At 42.8% G+C, this 16,517-nt stretch overlaps 2 protein-coding genes across 3 annotated transcripts in view; one reads left to right on the top strand and one right to left on the bottom strand.

The window, feature by feature from the left end:
* Positions 1-4,175, bottom strand: part of SLC12A2 (solute carrier family 12 member 2) — a 107,530-nt gene extending 103,355 nt beyond the window's left edge. For both annotated transcript variants that reach the window (XM_043586844.1, XM_043586853.1), the window contains exon 1: positions 3,127-4,175. In XM_043586844.1, the coding sequence (XP_043442779.1) occupies positions 3,127-3,858 (732 nt within the window). In that variant the 5' untranslated portion in view covers positions 3,859-4,175. The remainder of the gene's footprint in view (positions 1-3,126) is intronic.
* Positions 4,174-14,265, top strand: LOC122487013. Its single transcript, XM_043586863.1, has 2 exons — positions 4,174-5,117; positions 13,336-14,265. Exons 1-2 carry the CDS (start codon positions 4,502-4,504, stop codon positions 13,365-13,367), a joined length of 648 nt encoding a protein of 215 aa, XP_043442798.1. The 5' UTR covers positions 4,174-4,501; the 3' UTR covers positions 13,368-14,265.
* The last annotated feature ends 2,252 nt before the right edge of the window (positions 14,266-16,517 follow it).

The following is a 16,517-nucleotide window of genomic DNA, read 5'->3' as shown; positions in this document are numbered from 1 at the left end:
TTATTATCTGTAACTCAGTAATAGCTTGGGTCTCCCTGCTTCCACTGTTGCCCCTGCCAATCCATTCTTTATCCAGTAGCCAGAGATGTTCAAACCAAACAGATCATGTTGCTACCTCACGAAAAATCCTTCAAGAACCTGCCACTGTATCTATAATAAAATCTTCTACTGGCCTCTTGATAGTTCTTTGGACACACCACTCTCTTCCCCTCACTATATTCACATATACTGTTCCCTAGGCCTGGAATGCTGTTCTGCCCTATCATTAACTTACCCTCTAGGTTTTAGCTTGATGTCACATTTCTTGAAAACAAGCCTTCCCAACTCCAATATGATCAGGTCCCATTATATCCTTACTAGACCCTACATCTTTCTTACATAGCACTGCAAATAAAGTTGGTAAAACTATGTTATTTGTGCAACTATTTGGTTACGGTATATCTAGGCACAATATTTGTTTTGCTGACCACTGCATTAACCCACAGTACCAATAGCCAGGTGGCCAATACCTAACAAACTCCTGTCTCCAATAAATATTTGATAAATGGAAAAACTCATGAGTCCTGGCTCTACAATGGCTGCATAAGACAGCAAGATGCAGCATGAATATTTATTTCACTTCATTTGGATTTTTAGGGAAAAAACGTTTAAGTCACAGTGGTGGGCAAAGAAAGGAATTCAAGTGGAAGACTGAGAATATAGTTCTTTCTCCTAATAAGGATCTAGAGTTCTTGTCTTTTACTTCTTTTGTCCTGCTATAGAACATGGCACAGAGTTAGATCCAGTTAAGGTAGGTTCTTAAGCACTCAGTGACCAAAGCAGCCTACAGGACACTGATCAAGTGCTAGAATTCAAAGTTACAGAATTCTAAATATTATGATTCATTGAGGGCTAGAAGTTTAGAAGAGATTTTATGCAGGTAAAAGTAAATCTAGACTGGGTGATGAACAACCTTTTGGGATCCAATCAAACTGTGTTATAACCCCTCTCCTGCCCTCCTTCAACAGTGGTATATCTCTATATCCACATCTGTATTCCTTAACGTGACATGTTTCTTCAGTCCATTTGCTAAATTCTAAACAAAATTATCTTCCATAGGAGATTCTATGCTTAGTTAACCTAACATACCTTTTTCACCGACCATAAAGGAACCAAGGGGCAGAAGGTAAAAACAAAAACAAACAAGAACTATAAACAACTCATTATACCACCTGTTGCATAAATGAACTATGAACATAACATTTTATATACTATATTCATCTAATAAAGTAGAAATTAAGAGAATCCTAGAGTTTATGTACTTTCTGAAGGACCAACATGTATCAAATAATAACTATACTAGCCACTATTTTCCAGGCACTGAACACGGGCCTTGATGTTCATTTCTTTCTAATCTTCAAAATGAAGTCTTCAAAATAAGCAGGAGAGGAGGCTGAAAAGGTTGAGTGGTTTCTTCAACCACACAGCTAACAATACAGGTGTTCTTTTTAAGACACTGTAAACTGATCAAAAGCTCCCCAACACAAACCCTCAAGTTTTGGAGAACTCAAAGTGCTTTGCTATTCAGACAATTTTATAGGATGCTTACAAGTCCAAGGTCTATAACATACTTCCATTTAAAAACCCTTTTTAACACTTATGGGTAAATTTAGACTGCTTTACTACTAAACTACTCAGCTTTGGTGTTATCTGAAATACAGCTTTATGATTTTTTAAATAATAAAAATGCTGTAATAAAAGAGAAATTACCACCTACACATCTACTTTACAAAGATGTATAGTTTTGAAAGGGTAAAAATAATAAATTTGAAAGAGAGTATAGAAGTGTAAGTGTTTTAAAAATCATTTTTCTTCTGATATGACAAAATACCAGAATGGAATAACAGGAGTAGTATTATCGAAAGCTAAATGATGTCAGGTGTTTAAAGAGTCACTAAGCTCTAAGTATTGGGACCTCTGTAATTATTTCAAACTGTATGAATGTTACATTATCAAACACTAAGACAAGTATAGTCTTGTATGAAATGACTGTATGAGATCAAATAATCACATCCAAAAAAAATTACATACTTTCTGTGTTTAAACTTTTCCACATTTGTATTCACAATATCTCATCGATGTAATCATTATATACTTGTTAAAGTGGAAATCAAGTAATCCGAACTCATAAAAGTTAAATATTAATCAAATCTCAAAGTGTTGAGGTTATCTCAAAATAATAATATTGGGCCCTGAAGAAATAAAAATCATATGTGGCCATAAAAAACAGAATTGCAGACATCAATAGACCTTATAGGGATGGTTTTCTGTTCACTGAGTGTAACCAGTTACGCAGGACCCCAGAAGTTATGGACATCCTTCACAGAAAAAAACCAATTCTCTTGTTTCTCGCTCTCAGTTTCTTTCTCTGCCGTCCCCCTATTTTGGACTTTGCGTTCCCCCGACTCCCGGTAATCTTTTTATATAGTCCTCTCCAAAAATCTACGTAATAAAAAACAGATTTATGCCATTATCAGGAACAGCATATCTCAATATCTGTATAATCCTTTGCATAGTCAAGATAGCAGGTTTCAGCTTTAATAATTCATAGACTATAATAAACACATCCGGTTAAGATTCTCCCTTCAAACACTAGCGTTCCCACTCTCGAGACCCCTAGTGGGTGTACATAAGCCATACACTACAACCTTTAAAAAGGGCGCAGATGGTAGGTGCTCTCCCCTCTCTCCCCAGAGACATCCTCACCTAAACCTCCTCGCACATTCCCTTTAAGGAGCCCACAAGCACAACTGTCATTCAGAGGGATGGTGACTGTTACAGCGTGGGTGAGAAAAAGTATACAGGAGACACACAAGTGGATGGTGAAGGTTGTTACACGCAGCCTCTCTTCCATTACCTAACTAGCTCAACCCGCTGCAAACTTTTATGAGATTAAGTTACATTCCTCTGCAATTCCACCCTTGACAGCTGACTGCTGAGAAGCCAACGGAGTCGTGCACGTCCATTCCCGCCACCTCACCCGTGGCCAGCCGGCGGCCACATCCCCCCGGTCAAGGAGGACCAGTGGTTGGGGAAAGAGGGAGCGCTGGTGAGAGGGATGCAGGGAGAGGGGCCGGGAGAGCTCACCTTTTCAAGCTCATCATGGAGCTCAGCCAAGCTGGGCCGGAGTAGCTTCTCGCCCAGCTGCGCCGCGGTGTGCCGGTAGTGATCGATCCTGGGCACGGCGTCCATGGTGTTGTGGCCGAAGGTGCGCAGGTAGTAAGTGTTGGTGTGGGTGTCATAGTAGTAGTGCTGGTGGTGCCCACTGCCGCCGCCGCCGCCCGAGTGCAAGCTACTGCCCTCGCTCAGCACCGTGTCCCCGCCGTTCTGGAAGCTCACGTTGGGCCCTTCGCCTCCGACCCCCGCCGCATCCGACAGGCTCTCATCGGCGGATGAGGAGGCAGCCGGGTCCACGAAGTTTACGCGGAAGCGGCCCTTGGCTTCCTCGCTGCCTTTGCCTGGTGCGCTTTCGCCGCTAGCTTTCCCGTCCGCTGGGGTCTCCTTGCCCCCAGACCCGGCACCAGCCGCCGCGGCCGCCGCAGCCCGCCCGGCGTTCTCGGAAACCAGGTCCACCTGGAAGCGGCTCTGACTCGGGGTGGGCCCCAGAGGTCTGCCCAGTCCGTCCCCAGCCGCCGCGGCGCCCTCCCCGCGGACCCCGCCGCCGCCCCGGCTCGCGGCCGCAGCATCCTCGGACGCTGAGGGCACGGCCGTGCCAGGCAGGTCCACCGCGGCGGCGGCCAGCTCGGCAGCTGGCGGCGTCTCACCGACCCCGGGAAGCCTCGGGGCGCCGGAGGAGGGCGCCGTGGGCCCCGGTTCCATCGCCGCCCGACCCCCGGCAGACTGAGAGAGCCTGGCGGACGTCGCGGGCTGCAAGCCCTCCGCGCCCCCCGCCGGCGGTGCCTGCGGCCACGACGCCAGGTGACGGAATTGCTCGCCCCTCCACCCGCCAGTCGCCGCCGCTAGCCCGGACCGGCACAAACGCCGCCGGCAGCCGAGTCGGCGCGCGAGTGCAGTGGGCGCGGGGCGGGCCCCGCTGTTTAAAGCCTCGGCGGGGCCGCAGCGGTGGCGGCTCCGGCTGCAGCACGCGGGAGGCGGGGTCGGCTGCTCCTCCGCCCCTCAGCCCGCCCACCCGCGGTCCCGCAGCGTCGCGCGGCGGACGCTCCCTCGGCGTCCCGGCCCTCCCGGGTTTCGGCGAGACCCCACGCGAGAGCTGCCTGCGCGAGGATCGCCTCCGTCCAGTCCGCGCCGGGCCTCGGGCAGCGCGAGCAGCACCGGCAGCGCGCTCAAGGAGCAGGCGCGGCGGCGCACCGCCTTACCGCCGTCACCGGGATCTCCGCGCCGCTACCTCCTCTTCCGTCGCCCTCCTCCCACCCCTCCACCTCCTTCCCCCGCCCCCTCTGCGGCGAAGAGGAGAGGGCCCCCGGCCGCCTCCCTCTCTCCCCGCCCCTGGGGCTGCACGTCAATGGGCCGGCAGCCCAGGCCTCGGCGGAGCAGCCTGCGGACCGCGTCCGGCCCGGAGGGTGAAGGGGCGGCCGAGTCCTGCTTCGGCGCACGCCGATTGCTGATGCTCCCGCGGCAGTTGCCACCACAGCAGCGGCTCCAGGAGCGCTCTCTCTCTCTCTCTTCGATTTCTCTCTCTCTCTCTGTCTCTTTTTTTTTTTTAAGTTCTGAGCTCGCAGTACTTGGGCTGCGCCGGCGAGATCTCGCGAGATGCGGCAGGGCCGCTTCACCTCAGGCGTGTGGTACCCGAGGCGGTGCTAGAGCTGCCGGCCGCCCCCCGCTCCCGTGGGTGATGCCGGGGGCTTTCCCGTCGGGCCTGCAGGTGCTTCCGGAGTGGCCGCCGAGGGGCGCCCCGAGGCGAGGTCCGCTCGCTGCTCCGGCCCGCCGCGACTGCCGGCCCTCACCCCAGGCCAGAGCCTTAGGGGGAGGCAGGATTTCCTCTGTGCAGCTTTTGAGGCGGTCGACTCCCCGCCTGGCCGCGTTAGATTTGCATAACCAGAAACTCATTCCAGTGGAGATGCAGTGGGTGTGTCCACGCTTCGATGACACCTTTATTTTAAAAGCTGTGATGTTTGAAGGTGAGAAGGGAGCTTAGTGGTGATACGTTACCGTTTCGAGGCGATTCTTAACTTGAGGCATTTCCAGAAAGAAAAGGAAGCTCAGCTCGGAAGTGAATACACTGAAGTAACTAACTGTAGAGCAGTGACTAACCGTGGAGCGCTCACCGGGAACTTTGGGCTTGGTTTAGGTTGTGAGGAATTCCTGTTTTCCTCCTCTCCTCCGCAAGCCTGGTTTCTCTTCTGTGAAATGTAGAGGAATATCGTGATTTTGCAACTTTCTTAGCAGCAGAATCTATTTTTAACCTAAATTCTATCCCCAGCCCCACGTAAAAGCAGCTAACAGCAACGAATGGTTTCTTCGATCCCTTGTCTTTTATTTATGCTTGTGTATTTAAAATTTTATCTCTGGGGATAAACACCATCCTTTGCTGGACCCTGAAAACGTGACCAAAGAGCCGTGGAGCTTGCAGGGTTCTTTGGAAATGCTGTGAAGAAAGTTGGCAACCAGGGAGTTTTCAAGAAATTGTGATACCCATGATCTTATCTGACCTTTGCAACTTTTCTTCTACATTTATTATTTCTGTTGTAAAAAATGGAGACAGGAAGGAACCACTTTTGAATCCTGTAGCCACAGTTTTTAAAGTCCTTCTTGAGCTTCAGCGATAGTAGGAGAAAACCAGAAGAGGCCAGAAAAATCAGGCAGTCCTTAAAGCAGTGCAGTTTCTACAAGGGCATGGCTTCCTTAGTAGCAGATCTGTGTGTTAGGGATGCTAATTTGGTAGCTCTTGGGATTCATTATTCATTGAGCTGAACAAATGATAAGCACCTACTATGCGGTGCTCCGTATTTTGAGGGTGTGACAGTGAGCAAAGCAGACAGTCGCTTCTCATGGAAATCGTAGTCTCCCTTGGGAGAGAGAGAGGCAATAAAGACAAATAGATAAAACGTATAGCCAGCGAGTAGTGAGTGCAGAGGAAGGAGAATGGGATATGTGTGTGAGATGGAGGTGGCAAAATTTGTCATGGAACGGCCCCACTGAGAAGGCGACATTTGAATGATGGAGTTCTCTGTATATTTGGGGAAATACTGTTCCAGGGAGAAGAAAAGCAAAGACCGAAAGGTGAGAATATTCCTGACGTGTCCATGGAATTAGATACAGCCCAGTGTGGCAAAAGCTGTTTGAAGGGATGGGAAGAATCAAAGGCAATTGTGTTGGAGAGTTTAGGGGTTGGAAGCAGGATAGACCAGAATGGACCCCTCCCCCCCCCCCCCCATTGGCTCTTGGAAGGACTTTGGCTTTTAATTTGAGTGAGATGGTATATTGGTTTCGACTGGCATAACACAGTACCGTAGATTGGGTTGCTTAAATAACAGAAATTTATTTCCTTACAGTTCTGGAAGCTAGAAAGTCTAGGATCAGGGTGCCAGTATGGGCAGCTCCTGGTAAGGGCTTTCTTCCTGGCTTACAGACCTTACAGTCTTTTCACTGTGTCCTCACTTGGTGGATAGAGAACTCTGGTGTCTCTTCCTATAAGGGGACCATTTTCATCTAATCAGTGCTCCACCTTTATGACCTCATTTAATTTTAATCATTTCCAAAAGGCACCATCTCCAATACAGTTAGCTGAATTAGGGCTCTCACATATGCATTTGGGTGGGAAGGTCACTTTAGTTCCTAGCAGATGGCAAGTTACTGGAGTGTCTGAGTTGAGGAATGACATGATTTGACATATATTTAAGACATGAACCTAACTGCCTTGTAAATATACAAGAAGGTAAGTGGTGGGGCCAAAGAAAGAAACAAGGAGATGTTAAGAGGCAACTCAGCAATCCAAGAGGTGATGGTATGGCTTGGCCATAATGGGTAGTAGTGAAAATGGGGGTGGGAGGGAAGTGGTTGAATTAGGGAAGCAATAGAATTTTTTGATAGATGTGGAGGGTGAAAGGGAATCCACCTTTGGCCTGAGCAACTGAAAGAATCGCGTTACTATTTTCTGAGATGGAGGAAATGGTGAATAGAGCAGGGTTGGGTAGGAGGCATATCGGGAGCTCAGTCCGAGATATCCATTGGAGGAAACAAATACATGTATAGCAATTAATAGTAGTCACTCATAGAAATGTGTAATTGCAAGCTGAGAAGTTCTAGGACAGAGAGGAACATAGTACAATGAGAATGCAAAATACGGGGGCCAGACTTAGTGAGGGAGGAAGTGACTTTTCAGCTGAGGTCTGAAGGGTGAGAACTTGCAGGAGTGGGGGGAGGGGTTCAAAAAAGAGTAATATTGTGGGCAAAAGCCCTCATGGACTGAACATGGCCTAAGGAGCTTGAGGCCAGTTTGGTTAAAGCATGGAGATTAGGAGACAAGAGTGATAAGAGATGACTCTATTCTAAAAGCCCTATACAACCATTAAGGGGTTTCCAGGGAGGCAGAGGGGGACATGACCAGATTTAAATTTATTAAAAGTCTCTCTAGTGATTTTGTGGCAGAAGATTGTGGAGAGGGGCAAGAATAAGAAAGGATACAATTTCAGTAATCTAGGCAGAAAATGATAGCAGTACCACTAGCTAACGTTTATACGGAACTTGTTCTAGATTCTGTGCTCGACTCTGCATTCATAATCTTACTTCATTCTTACAGCAACACTATGAAGAAAATCCTAGCATTGCCCCCATTTTACAGATGAAAAACTTGCTTAAGGGAAAAAAGTGGTTAAGTAACTTGTCTGAGGTCACTCAGCCAAAATGCATATTTGAATTCAGGGAGATGTCTTCACTAATCAAGCTTTGCTCGTTTGGATTGTGTGGGATGCACAGGAGATGACGAAGGGGAAAATTTGAGAGGTACTTAAGAGGACTTAGAAATGGGTTTAAGGAATGAAAGAGAATAAAGTATGCATTTTCTAACTTTGTGTACCTGGGGTTAGATGATGGTGACATGAGTGAGGAAATGAACATTCTAAAACTAGGTTTGGAGATGACTATGAGAAATTTGGTCTAGAGCATATTGTGGCTGAGATACTTTTGAAACATCTAAATGGAAAAGTATTTGGCTACATGGGTTTTGGGCTCATGGGAAAAGTTTGTATGACAGAGTACAGATGTGGGGATCTTCTGCAAGTAGACCCCATGGACACAAATAAGATCACTTAGGGAGATGGTGTAGAGCAACACTGTACAACAGAACTTTCTGCAGTGATAGAAATGTTCTATATCACTGCTGCCCAGTATAGTAACCATGAGCCACTTGTGGCTCTTGAGCACTTGAAATGCCTAGTGCAACTGAGGAACTGAATATTTAATTTAATTTTATTGAATTTCTTAAGTAGCCCCCTGAACTAGTAGCTACCATATTGAACAACGTAGATGTAATAGGGCTCAAAAGAAGGCCTAGAGTCCAGCCTTGTGTAATTCCAACATGTAAAGACTAGATAAAAAGGAGGAGTGGCCTGAAAGTTGAAAAGAAAACCAGATGAAGTCATTCTTAAAGTAAGATTATCTGTATTAAACTGGGCCAAGAGATGGAGACAGATGAAAAGTAGTAATAGATTGAATTTAGTACCATGTATTAGCCAACATAATGGGAGGGTAATGGTGGGGAGCAAGGGTTCCAGGAGATGTAATCAAACTGTGCATGTGAAACTTGTAGAAACACTGTCAGGATACAACATTTGTTTATTAGATTTACCGTGTGTGAATTTAGAGACTTAACCATCAGGAGAACAGACTGCTTGTCAAGTGCCATGAGGGAGTACTCCAATCGTTTTGCTCATTTTCCCCTTTTGTCAGAAAGTTAGCCTGTGGCATTTGTATGTGCAATGTATTTGCTAGTGTGTAGTGAATGTACTTAGAATTTTAGGACGAGAAGAGACTTAGGTTATTATTCCAAGCCTCTCAGTTAACAAATGCAAAAAATCCTACAAGGAGGCATAGATTATGTTAGACCTACAACTCTTCATACCTGCAGCTTTAGAATATGTGAGATACAAAGCCAAGTGGAGCCTTTGAAATCAGCCTTTTTTCTTTTTTTTTTTTTACAGTGGGTTTTACTTGAATATATTGTGTGTCCTCACATTCTACGTGGTTATTGGTTTTTCTTTCTTACTGGCTGTCATTCTGCATACAGATTAGGCCAGTGGTATTTCTCTTGACAAATAAAGTAATTATCCTATTATGGGGAAAAAAAAGTTACCCTAGAGAAGCTTGTTTATGCTGTAAATGTCATAATTTTGTTTTCTTACTCAAGTCCCAATCACATTCTTATTTAAAAATTTATATTTGTAAGTTATATCTTTCTAAAAAGAGAGCTCACGGTTTTATTGAGTTTAAATCTTATCCCAGCTATAAGCCTGTAACACATTTAAAATAAACCTGGTCAAAATCTTGTTTTCATTCCCCATTTCCACCTATGAATACATGTATTTGTCATAAAACTAATCAAGGAAATCCCTTTCACTCAAATTTTGTATTGAAAAAGTTATTCTTCTCTCTGTACTGATTTACTTTTAATACTTATAACTCTGCAGGTGGTGAACATTTGCAAACTTTGAAGTTCAAAATTGTTACCAAATAGTAATATATGAAGGAAATACTTTTACAGAATAGTGTAGTGGTTACAAGCATGCTCTTAGCCAAACTTTGGATTTGACTCTTAGCTTCAAGCGCACCTTGTCGTGTGACTTGGGCTAGTGTGACCCCTGTGCCTCAGCTTTCTCCTTTGTAAATACGGATAATAATGGTAGCTATCTCCTAGACTTATGAGGATTACATTAATTGCTACCTGTATGGTGCTTAGAACAGTGCCAGACACATGGTAAGCCCTACTATATACAAACATTAAATATTTCATTCAAAAATAAGAAACAGTAGTAAGTTGAAACTTTTAAATTGCATCTTTTTTTTATGGATGTGTCCTGTTTATTTTTAAAATTTTGTTTTTGGGAGGCATTTAAGTGATTTTTAGTTTAGTTTTTTTTTTTTTTTTTTTTTTAATTATTTATTTTTGAAGGAGAGAGAGAGACAGAGCTTGAGTGTGGCAGGGGCAGAGAGAGGGAGGCAGAATCTGAAGCAGGCTCCAGGCTCTGAGCTGTCAGCACAGAGCCCAACCCGGGGCTCAAAATCACGAGCTGTGAGATCCTGACATGAGCTGAAGTCTTAAAGCTTAACTTCTTTTTTTAAAAAAATTTTTTTTTTCAACGTTTATTTATTTTTGGGACAGAGAGAGACAGAGCATGAACGGGGGAGGGGCAGAGAGAGAGGGAGACACAGAATGGGAAACAGGCTCCAGGCTCTGAGCCATCGGCCCAGAACCCGACGCGGGCTCGAACTCGCTGACCGCGAGATCATGACCTGGCTGAAGTCGGACGCTTAACCGACTGCGCCACCCAGGCGCCCCTAAAGCTTAACTTCTTAACACTTAACCGACTGAGCCACCCAGATGCCCTCAGAGTTTGTATAGTTTTAAAGCATTTGTTAGTAACATTTTCCTGCCACTTATTTGAAAGATGTAATAACACCCTAGGCTGAGGATTTATCCTGTATTCACCTTAAGTCCATTTTTTCCTCCTACTGGGTGGGCCCTTTTAAAACTAACTGTTACTAAAACCATTGTATACTAAATATATTACTAAAGTATGCTATAGTGATGTTTTGTCTGTATTCACTGTGTTTACTATACTTTCAAAATAATAGAATTTAATAGCATTACACACCAACACTTAAAAAATACACACAGGGCGGGGGCAGGGGGGGGTGCAGCCTGGATGGTTCAGTTGGTTGAGCGCCCAACTTCAGCTCAGGTCAAGGTCTTGAGATTTTTGAGTTCAAGCCCCACGTCAGGCTTGCTGCGCAGAATCTGTTTCACATCCTCTGCCTCCCTCTCTCTCTCCGCCCCTCCCCTGCGGTGCATGTGCCCATGCTCTTGCTCTCTCTCTTTCGCTCTCTCCCAAAAATAAATAAACATTTTTTAAAAAATACACACCTAGAGGTGCCTGGGTGGCTCAGTTATTGAGTGTCTGACTCTTGATTTTGGTTCACTTCATGATCTTGTGGTCGTGGAATCAAGCCCCAGCTGGGGCTCCATCCTGAGCCTGGAGCCTGCTTAAGATTCTTTTTCTCCCTCTCCCTCTGCCCCTCCTTCCACCTCTCTTCCCATCTGTCTCTCAAAAAACAAAAACAAAAACAAAAAAAAACCTTGTTATTTAGTTTAATTGCCTCCCCCCCCCATGGAGTCAAATATTATAATGTATCCCATAACTAAATTCCATATCTATATTCCCTTCATTTTTAATGAAAAATGTCTAATTTTTTATCTTCTATTCATTAATGATTAATCCATTTCATTTTCAAAAAACTGTAAGCATAATTGAGATATGTTTTTATAATTGTTTAGGATGCCTGAAATCTAAGACCATAAACATGGAAGGGAACTCCGGGTGCTTGGATGGCTCAGTCACTTTAGTGTCCAACTCTTGATTTTAGCTCAGGCCATAATCTCACAGTGTGAGATTGAGCCCCACATCAGGTTCTGCCCTGGGTGTGGAGTCTCTCTCTCTCTCTCCCTCTCTCCCTCTCTCCCTCTCTCCCTCTCTCCCTCTCTCCCTCCCTTCCTCCCTTTCTCTGCCCCTCCCCCACTCACAATAAATAAATAATTAAAAATCTTAAAAACAATCATGGAAGGGATCTTAAGGATTATGTAGCAAGCCCCTACTTTGAAAAATAGAATAGTTATTCTACCATTGACACACACACACACACAGAAAACATTCATTTATTTTTTAAAAAAATGTTTAATCTTTATACCCAACATGGGGCTTGAACTGACAACCCTGAGATCAAGAGTCACATGCTCCACTGACTGAGTCAGCCAGACCCCCCCCCCAAAAAAAAGTTTTTTTCTTTAGTAACATATTTTAACGATTCCAAGTTCTTACAGCCATAATATTAGACATGTAATACACACTCAAATATATTATTTAAGAACAGGACATTCTTCCTAATGGCTAAACTAAATTATTCTTCTAATAATTCAAAGTTTTTGCCTCTTGTCCTATTCTTCAGGTGTTATGGTAACCCATGAAATTTAAGGTTACTTTTTGTTTTATTTTCTAAATGATTTCCACTTACGTGTCATTATAGAGCCCAATATTTGAGTACATAATTATTTTTATTACTTTTTTCTGGGCCCTTTCCAAGTAATTTAATCTTCCTTTAAATGTAGGCCAAAACTATTAGGTTCAATATTCCAGTTAAAAAAACAACTGATGATTGTAAAGGTAAAGACATATTTTTATAGTTGAAGTAATTGTTTTTACTTGAAACTGGGCTTTCACATCAGACTTCAGATCTGGCACCAAATGTCAACTCTTTTGATTGGTCAAAAAATGTTTTCAGTTTTTTAAGAAATTTGAACTGAAAGTATACTTCTATTTCCACCAATTTCCAAAGACATGAAATTTTGGAATGTAAATTAAAAATTTCATATTTATGAGGTCCATTAATTAGACATTTTTCTAATTATAGAAGTAATGTGTTTAATATAGAAGTCATAGGAAATATAGAAGAAATATATTTGTAATGCATCACCCTAATATAACATTTACCTTTTGGTTTTAAACAATTTTTATGTCTTTTGTAATTTTTAAAACTTACCAATTACGTGAACATCTTTCTGTATATATAAATATCTTGCAACTGTATTATTCCTAATGGCTTCATAATATTTCTTCATTTGAATTTATCATAATTTACTGAATCTATCCTTTTTTTGAATGTTTATTTCCTTCCTTTATGAATATAACAAACAATACTGAATTGCTTTGTGCATACGTCTTTCTTCATAATTGATTATTATTTCCTTAGGATAAATTCCTAGAAGTGAAATTGCAAGGTATGTGTATTTTTAAAGCTTCTGGCATACAATCCAAAATTGATTTTCCAAAGCTTTTATCAGTGTATTTTTCTATCAGCATTCTACTTGAGTGCCTGTTTCCCTCCACCCTTACAAATTCTGAGAAGAATCTTCTTATCTTTGTCAATCTGATTAGCAAAAAATGGTTTAATTTTCAGATCATTGATTGCTGGTAAGGGTGAACTTGTTAAAGTTTATTAATCTTATATACATATATCTGAATTGCCTCTTGATATCTATAGTAGACTGTTGATGTATCCTGGAAGTCTGGCTTCCATCCTGCATTTTTGTGGTAATAGCATATAAATACTTTTTTTTTTTTTTTGCAGGGTATGGGAATGACTGCTCTGTGCAGTTTTGAAGGATATAATATTCAAGGACCTTGCCTACCCCAGCCAATTGTGAGCACATTAACAAATGTACCATCTGGCTCTCCCAAGAGTTTTGACTTTTGAATGATGCAAAGTCAGAAAATAAGTCCAGTTGCTAGGACTATTAGCTGCTCATGCCTCAGTGCCTCCCTCTGGAGAGAACTGCCTTGCCTGGGAGCAGTCCAAAGTCCAAGGCCGGACTAGCTAAAGGGACAGTACTAAGGCCACCATTCTATTTGGGACTCTAATGAGCACCCTGTAGGACTGGCTGAGACTTCAGCTGCATCCTCACTGTGCGTCTGCTTCTCCCTCTGCCCAGTCCTGCCTTCCTCATTTGATTGAGGGTGTATCTCCTGAGAGCACTTCCCAGCCAACCTTCTCTTTGCCATCTTCCATTTCTGCCTGCTTCCAGAGACCTGCCCATTCATTCCAGTGGCAGCATTCAGGGAAAACTGCATAGTAGTTCATGCTGCCAAAACCCTCCTAAACTACTTCTGTTGTCCTTTCTAAATCTGGTCCTTCCTTTTAGACTTCCCATAATTTACACATAATTCACTTTACATTAACCATGGTTGGTTCCTATGACTTGCAACCAAGAATCATTATTTATACAACGTTCTTTGCCATTTTACTGATGTGTTTTACTAATCGATTTTAAGAACTTTTTATGTATCACGTGCATAAGCCTTAAACTAAATTGATTGTCTTTCATTTTTCAGTTGCATTATAATTTTGTTCATGTAGTGTTGACATTCATTTATTTTAAAAATGTATTGCCGTTAAGTATCTCAACCATTTTCTCTGTGATTTTGCCTTTGATGTAATGTTTAGACAGGTCTTTGCCATCATGGGCCATGTACATAAAATTAATATGTTTATATGTTTCAATTTATGGTTTTATTTTCAATCCCCTCTTACAACATTTATTTGTGCTTTAGGATGAGGCAATGGTTTAACAATTTTCTACAAATAATTTACCTTGAGTACTTAGGCTTTTATGTTAGAATCAACTTTAACAGTATCCTCAAATTTCAATGTTTAAGTAAGATACATATCTTTTACTCAGACAACATTCCAGAAACGATATGTCTCAAGCTTGTCAGGCAGCTCTGCCATTCTTACCAGGAAGGAGGCTCTCCTCTCTGGGACAGAGGCACTTGCTTCACTTGTTGCTACTTTCCAGTCAGTGGAAAGGGGGAACTAGAGAGTGGAAAATAACCAACTTCTTAGCATCACCCATGTACACATGCACGCGCACACACACACACACACACACACACGCACACACACACACACACATCCTGTTGACCAAGATTTAGGCACTTCACTATGCATAGCAGTTTGGGAAATACCTTTTACTCGGCATTCATGTGACCAGCCAAAACCTGTGGAGTTCTGGTATTTTCTGTGAGGAGTCCTGCCAGTGGGTAGACACATGCATTTTAAAGGGCTATAAAACATCTTAATACTAGTATTAAAATGGTGGTTATATTGAATACGGAACCGAAGATGTACCTAGAAACATCAAGTGAAAATTAACACATAGCTAACATTTTGAAGGAGTTTTCCCCTTAGAAAATGGTGTATATGCGCGCACGTGTGCGTGCCATAGCACTTCAGATCTTGTCTTCCTCCTCCTCCGCCATCTCTACTACCACATACTTGAATATGATGTGTGAGTTGAAAAGAGATTTTTTTTTAACCAGATGAGTTTAATTCTCTGGGCATATTTCATATAGTTCTTTTGTTCAGCTCTCAGATTCTTTTCTGTGCAGTTTAGGTGAATATGAGCAATAATGAAGGATATATTATTATAATTTTTATAAAGTGTATTTACTTATTTTGAGAAAGAGCAGGGGAGGGGCAGAGAAAAGGGGGAGAGAGAGAATCCCAAGCCAGCTCCACACTGTAAGCGTGGAACCTGATACAGGGCTGGAACCTGTGAACTGTGAGAAAATGACCTGAGCAGAAATCCAGAGTCAAACACGTTCAGCTGACTGAGCCACCCATGTCCTCTGGAAGTATACATTAGTATGAGTGTTTAAGTGGATTTGCAATTTATGAAGTAAATTCATCAGGAAATATAGTATTTTTTTGCTTGTTTTATGTCTATTTTTGAGACAGAGAGAAACAGAGCATGAAGGGGGGAGGGCCAGAGAGAGAGAGGGAGACACAGAATCTGAAGCAGGCTCCAGGCTCTGAACTGTCAGCACAGAGCCTGATGCGGGGCTCACACTCACGGACTGTGAGATCGTGACCTGAGCCGAAGTCTGACGCTTAACCGACTGAGCCACCCAGGCGCCCCAGGATATAGTATCTTGAAAATACAGTATCTTGAAAAAGAATGACCTATATCTGATTTAGGAATGAATATTAAAGATCTAATCATGAAGAAGGAATCAGAAATTCTATATTCTCATCTAAATGCAGAATCTGTTCTTAGTACTGGTACTGATTTTTATTGTGATGGTTTGAACACATTTTCATATTCAGTTTCTCTGTACTTTATTTTGGGATTATAAATGCCTAAACCTTAGAATTCATTCTGCAAGCCTTTGACTCCTTGGCAACTAGCATAAGGTATCCTTTGGAATCATTGTTGGTCTGTGTGAACCATAGTTTTGATGCAGAATAGTTTGGAATGCTTTGTGTTATTTTTGCAGTTTTTATTATGAAATATAACACATATATAGGGAAGCGCTGAAGACATACATACGTCTTGATAAAAGCTACGAAGCAAGTATCTGTATAAGTCACCATCTAAGTCACGAAACATAACATTGCCCATTCCCCAGAAGCCCCCAAGTATGTCCCTTCCAGATCACAACCCTTTTGTCCTACTTCCACGTAGAGTGAGAGTCATTTCCTTGCTTTTTTGGATACATATGCATCCCCAAACAATATAAATGGATTCATACTGCAGGGGCTTTTTTGTGTCTTGCCTCATCTTAGCATCTGTTTGTGCAGTTGATTCATGTTGTTGTATGTGTTGTGCATTTATTTTCACAACATTGTAGTATTAGCTTGGATGGATATACCACAATTGATGGAGCCATTCTGCTGTTCATGAATATTTTGGTGGTTTCCGGGTTCATTTTTGGCGTTTTTGCTGTTGTGAACATTGCTGCTGTGAACATTTT

This window comes from Prionailurus bengalensis, chromosome A1 (genome assembly GCF_016509475.1).
Source record: "Prionailurus bengalensis isolate Pbe53 chromosome A1, Fcat_Pben_1.1_paternal_pri, whole genome shotgun sequence".
In the NCBI taxonomy this organism is placed as follows: domain Eukaryota; kingdom Metazoa; phylum Chordata; class Mammalia; order Carnivora; family Felidae; genus Prionailurus; species Prionailurus bengalensis.
This window is presented reverse-complemented; position numbering and strand designations above follow the sequence as displayed.

Coding starts and splice junctions, on each gene's coding strand:
- LOC122487013 (XM_043586863.1), top strand. CDS start 4,502: ATGGGCCGGCAGCCCAGGCCTCGGCGGAGCAGCCTGCGGACCGCGTCC. Junction 5,118..13,335: donor AAAAGCTGTGATGTTTGAAG/GTGAGAAGGGAG, acceptor TTTTTTTTGCAG/GGTATGGGAATGACTGCTCT.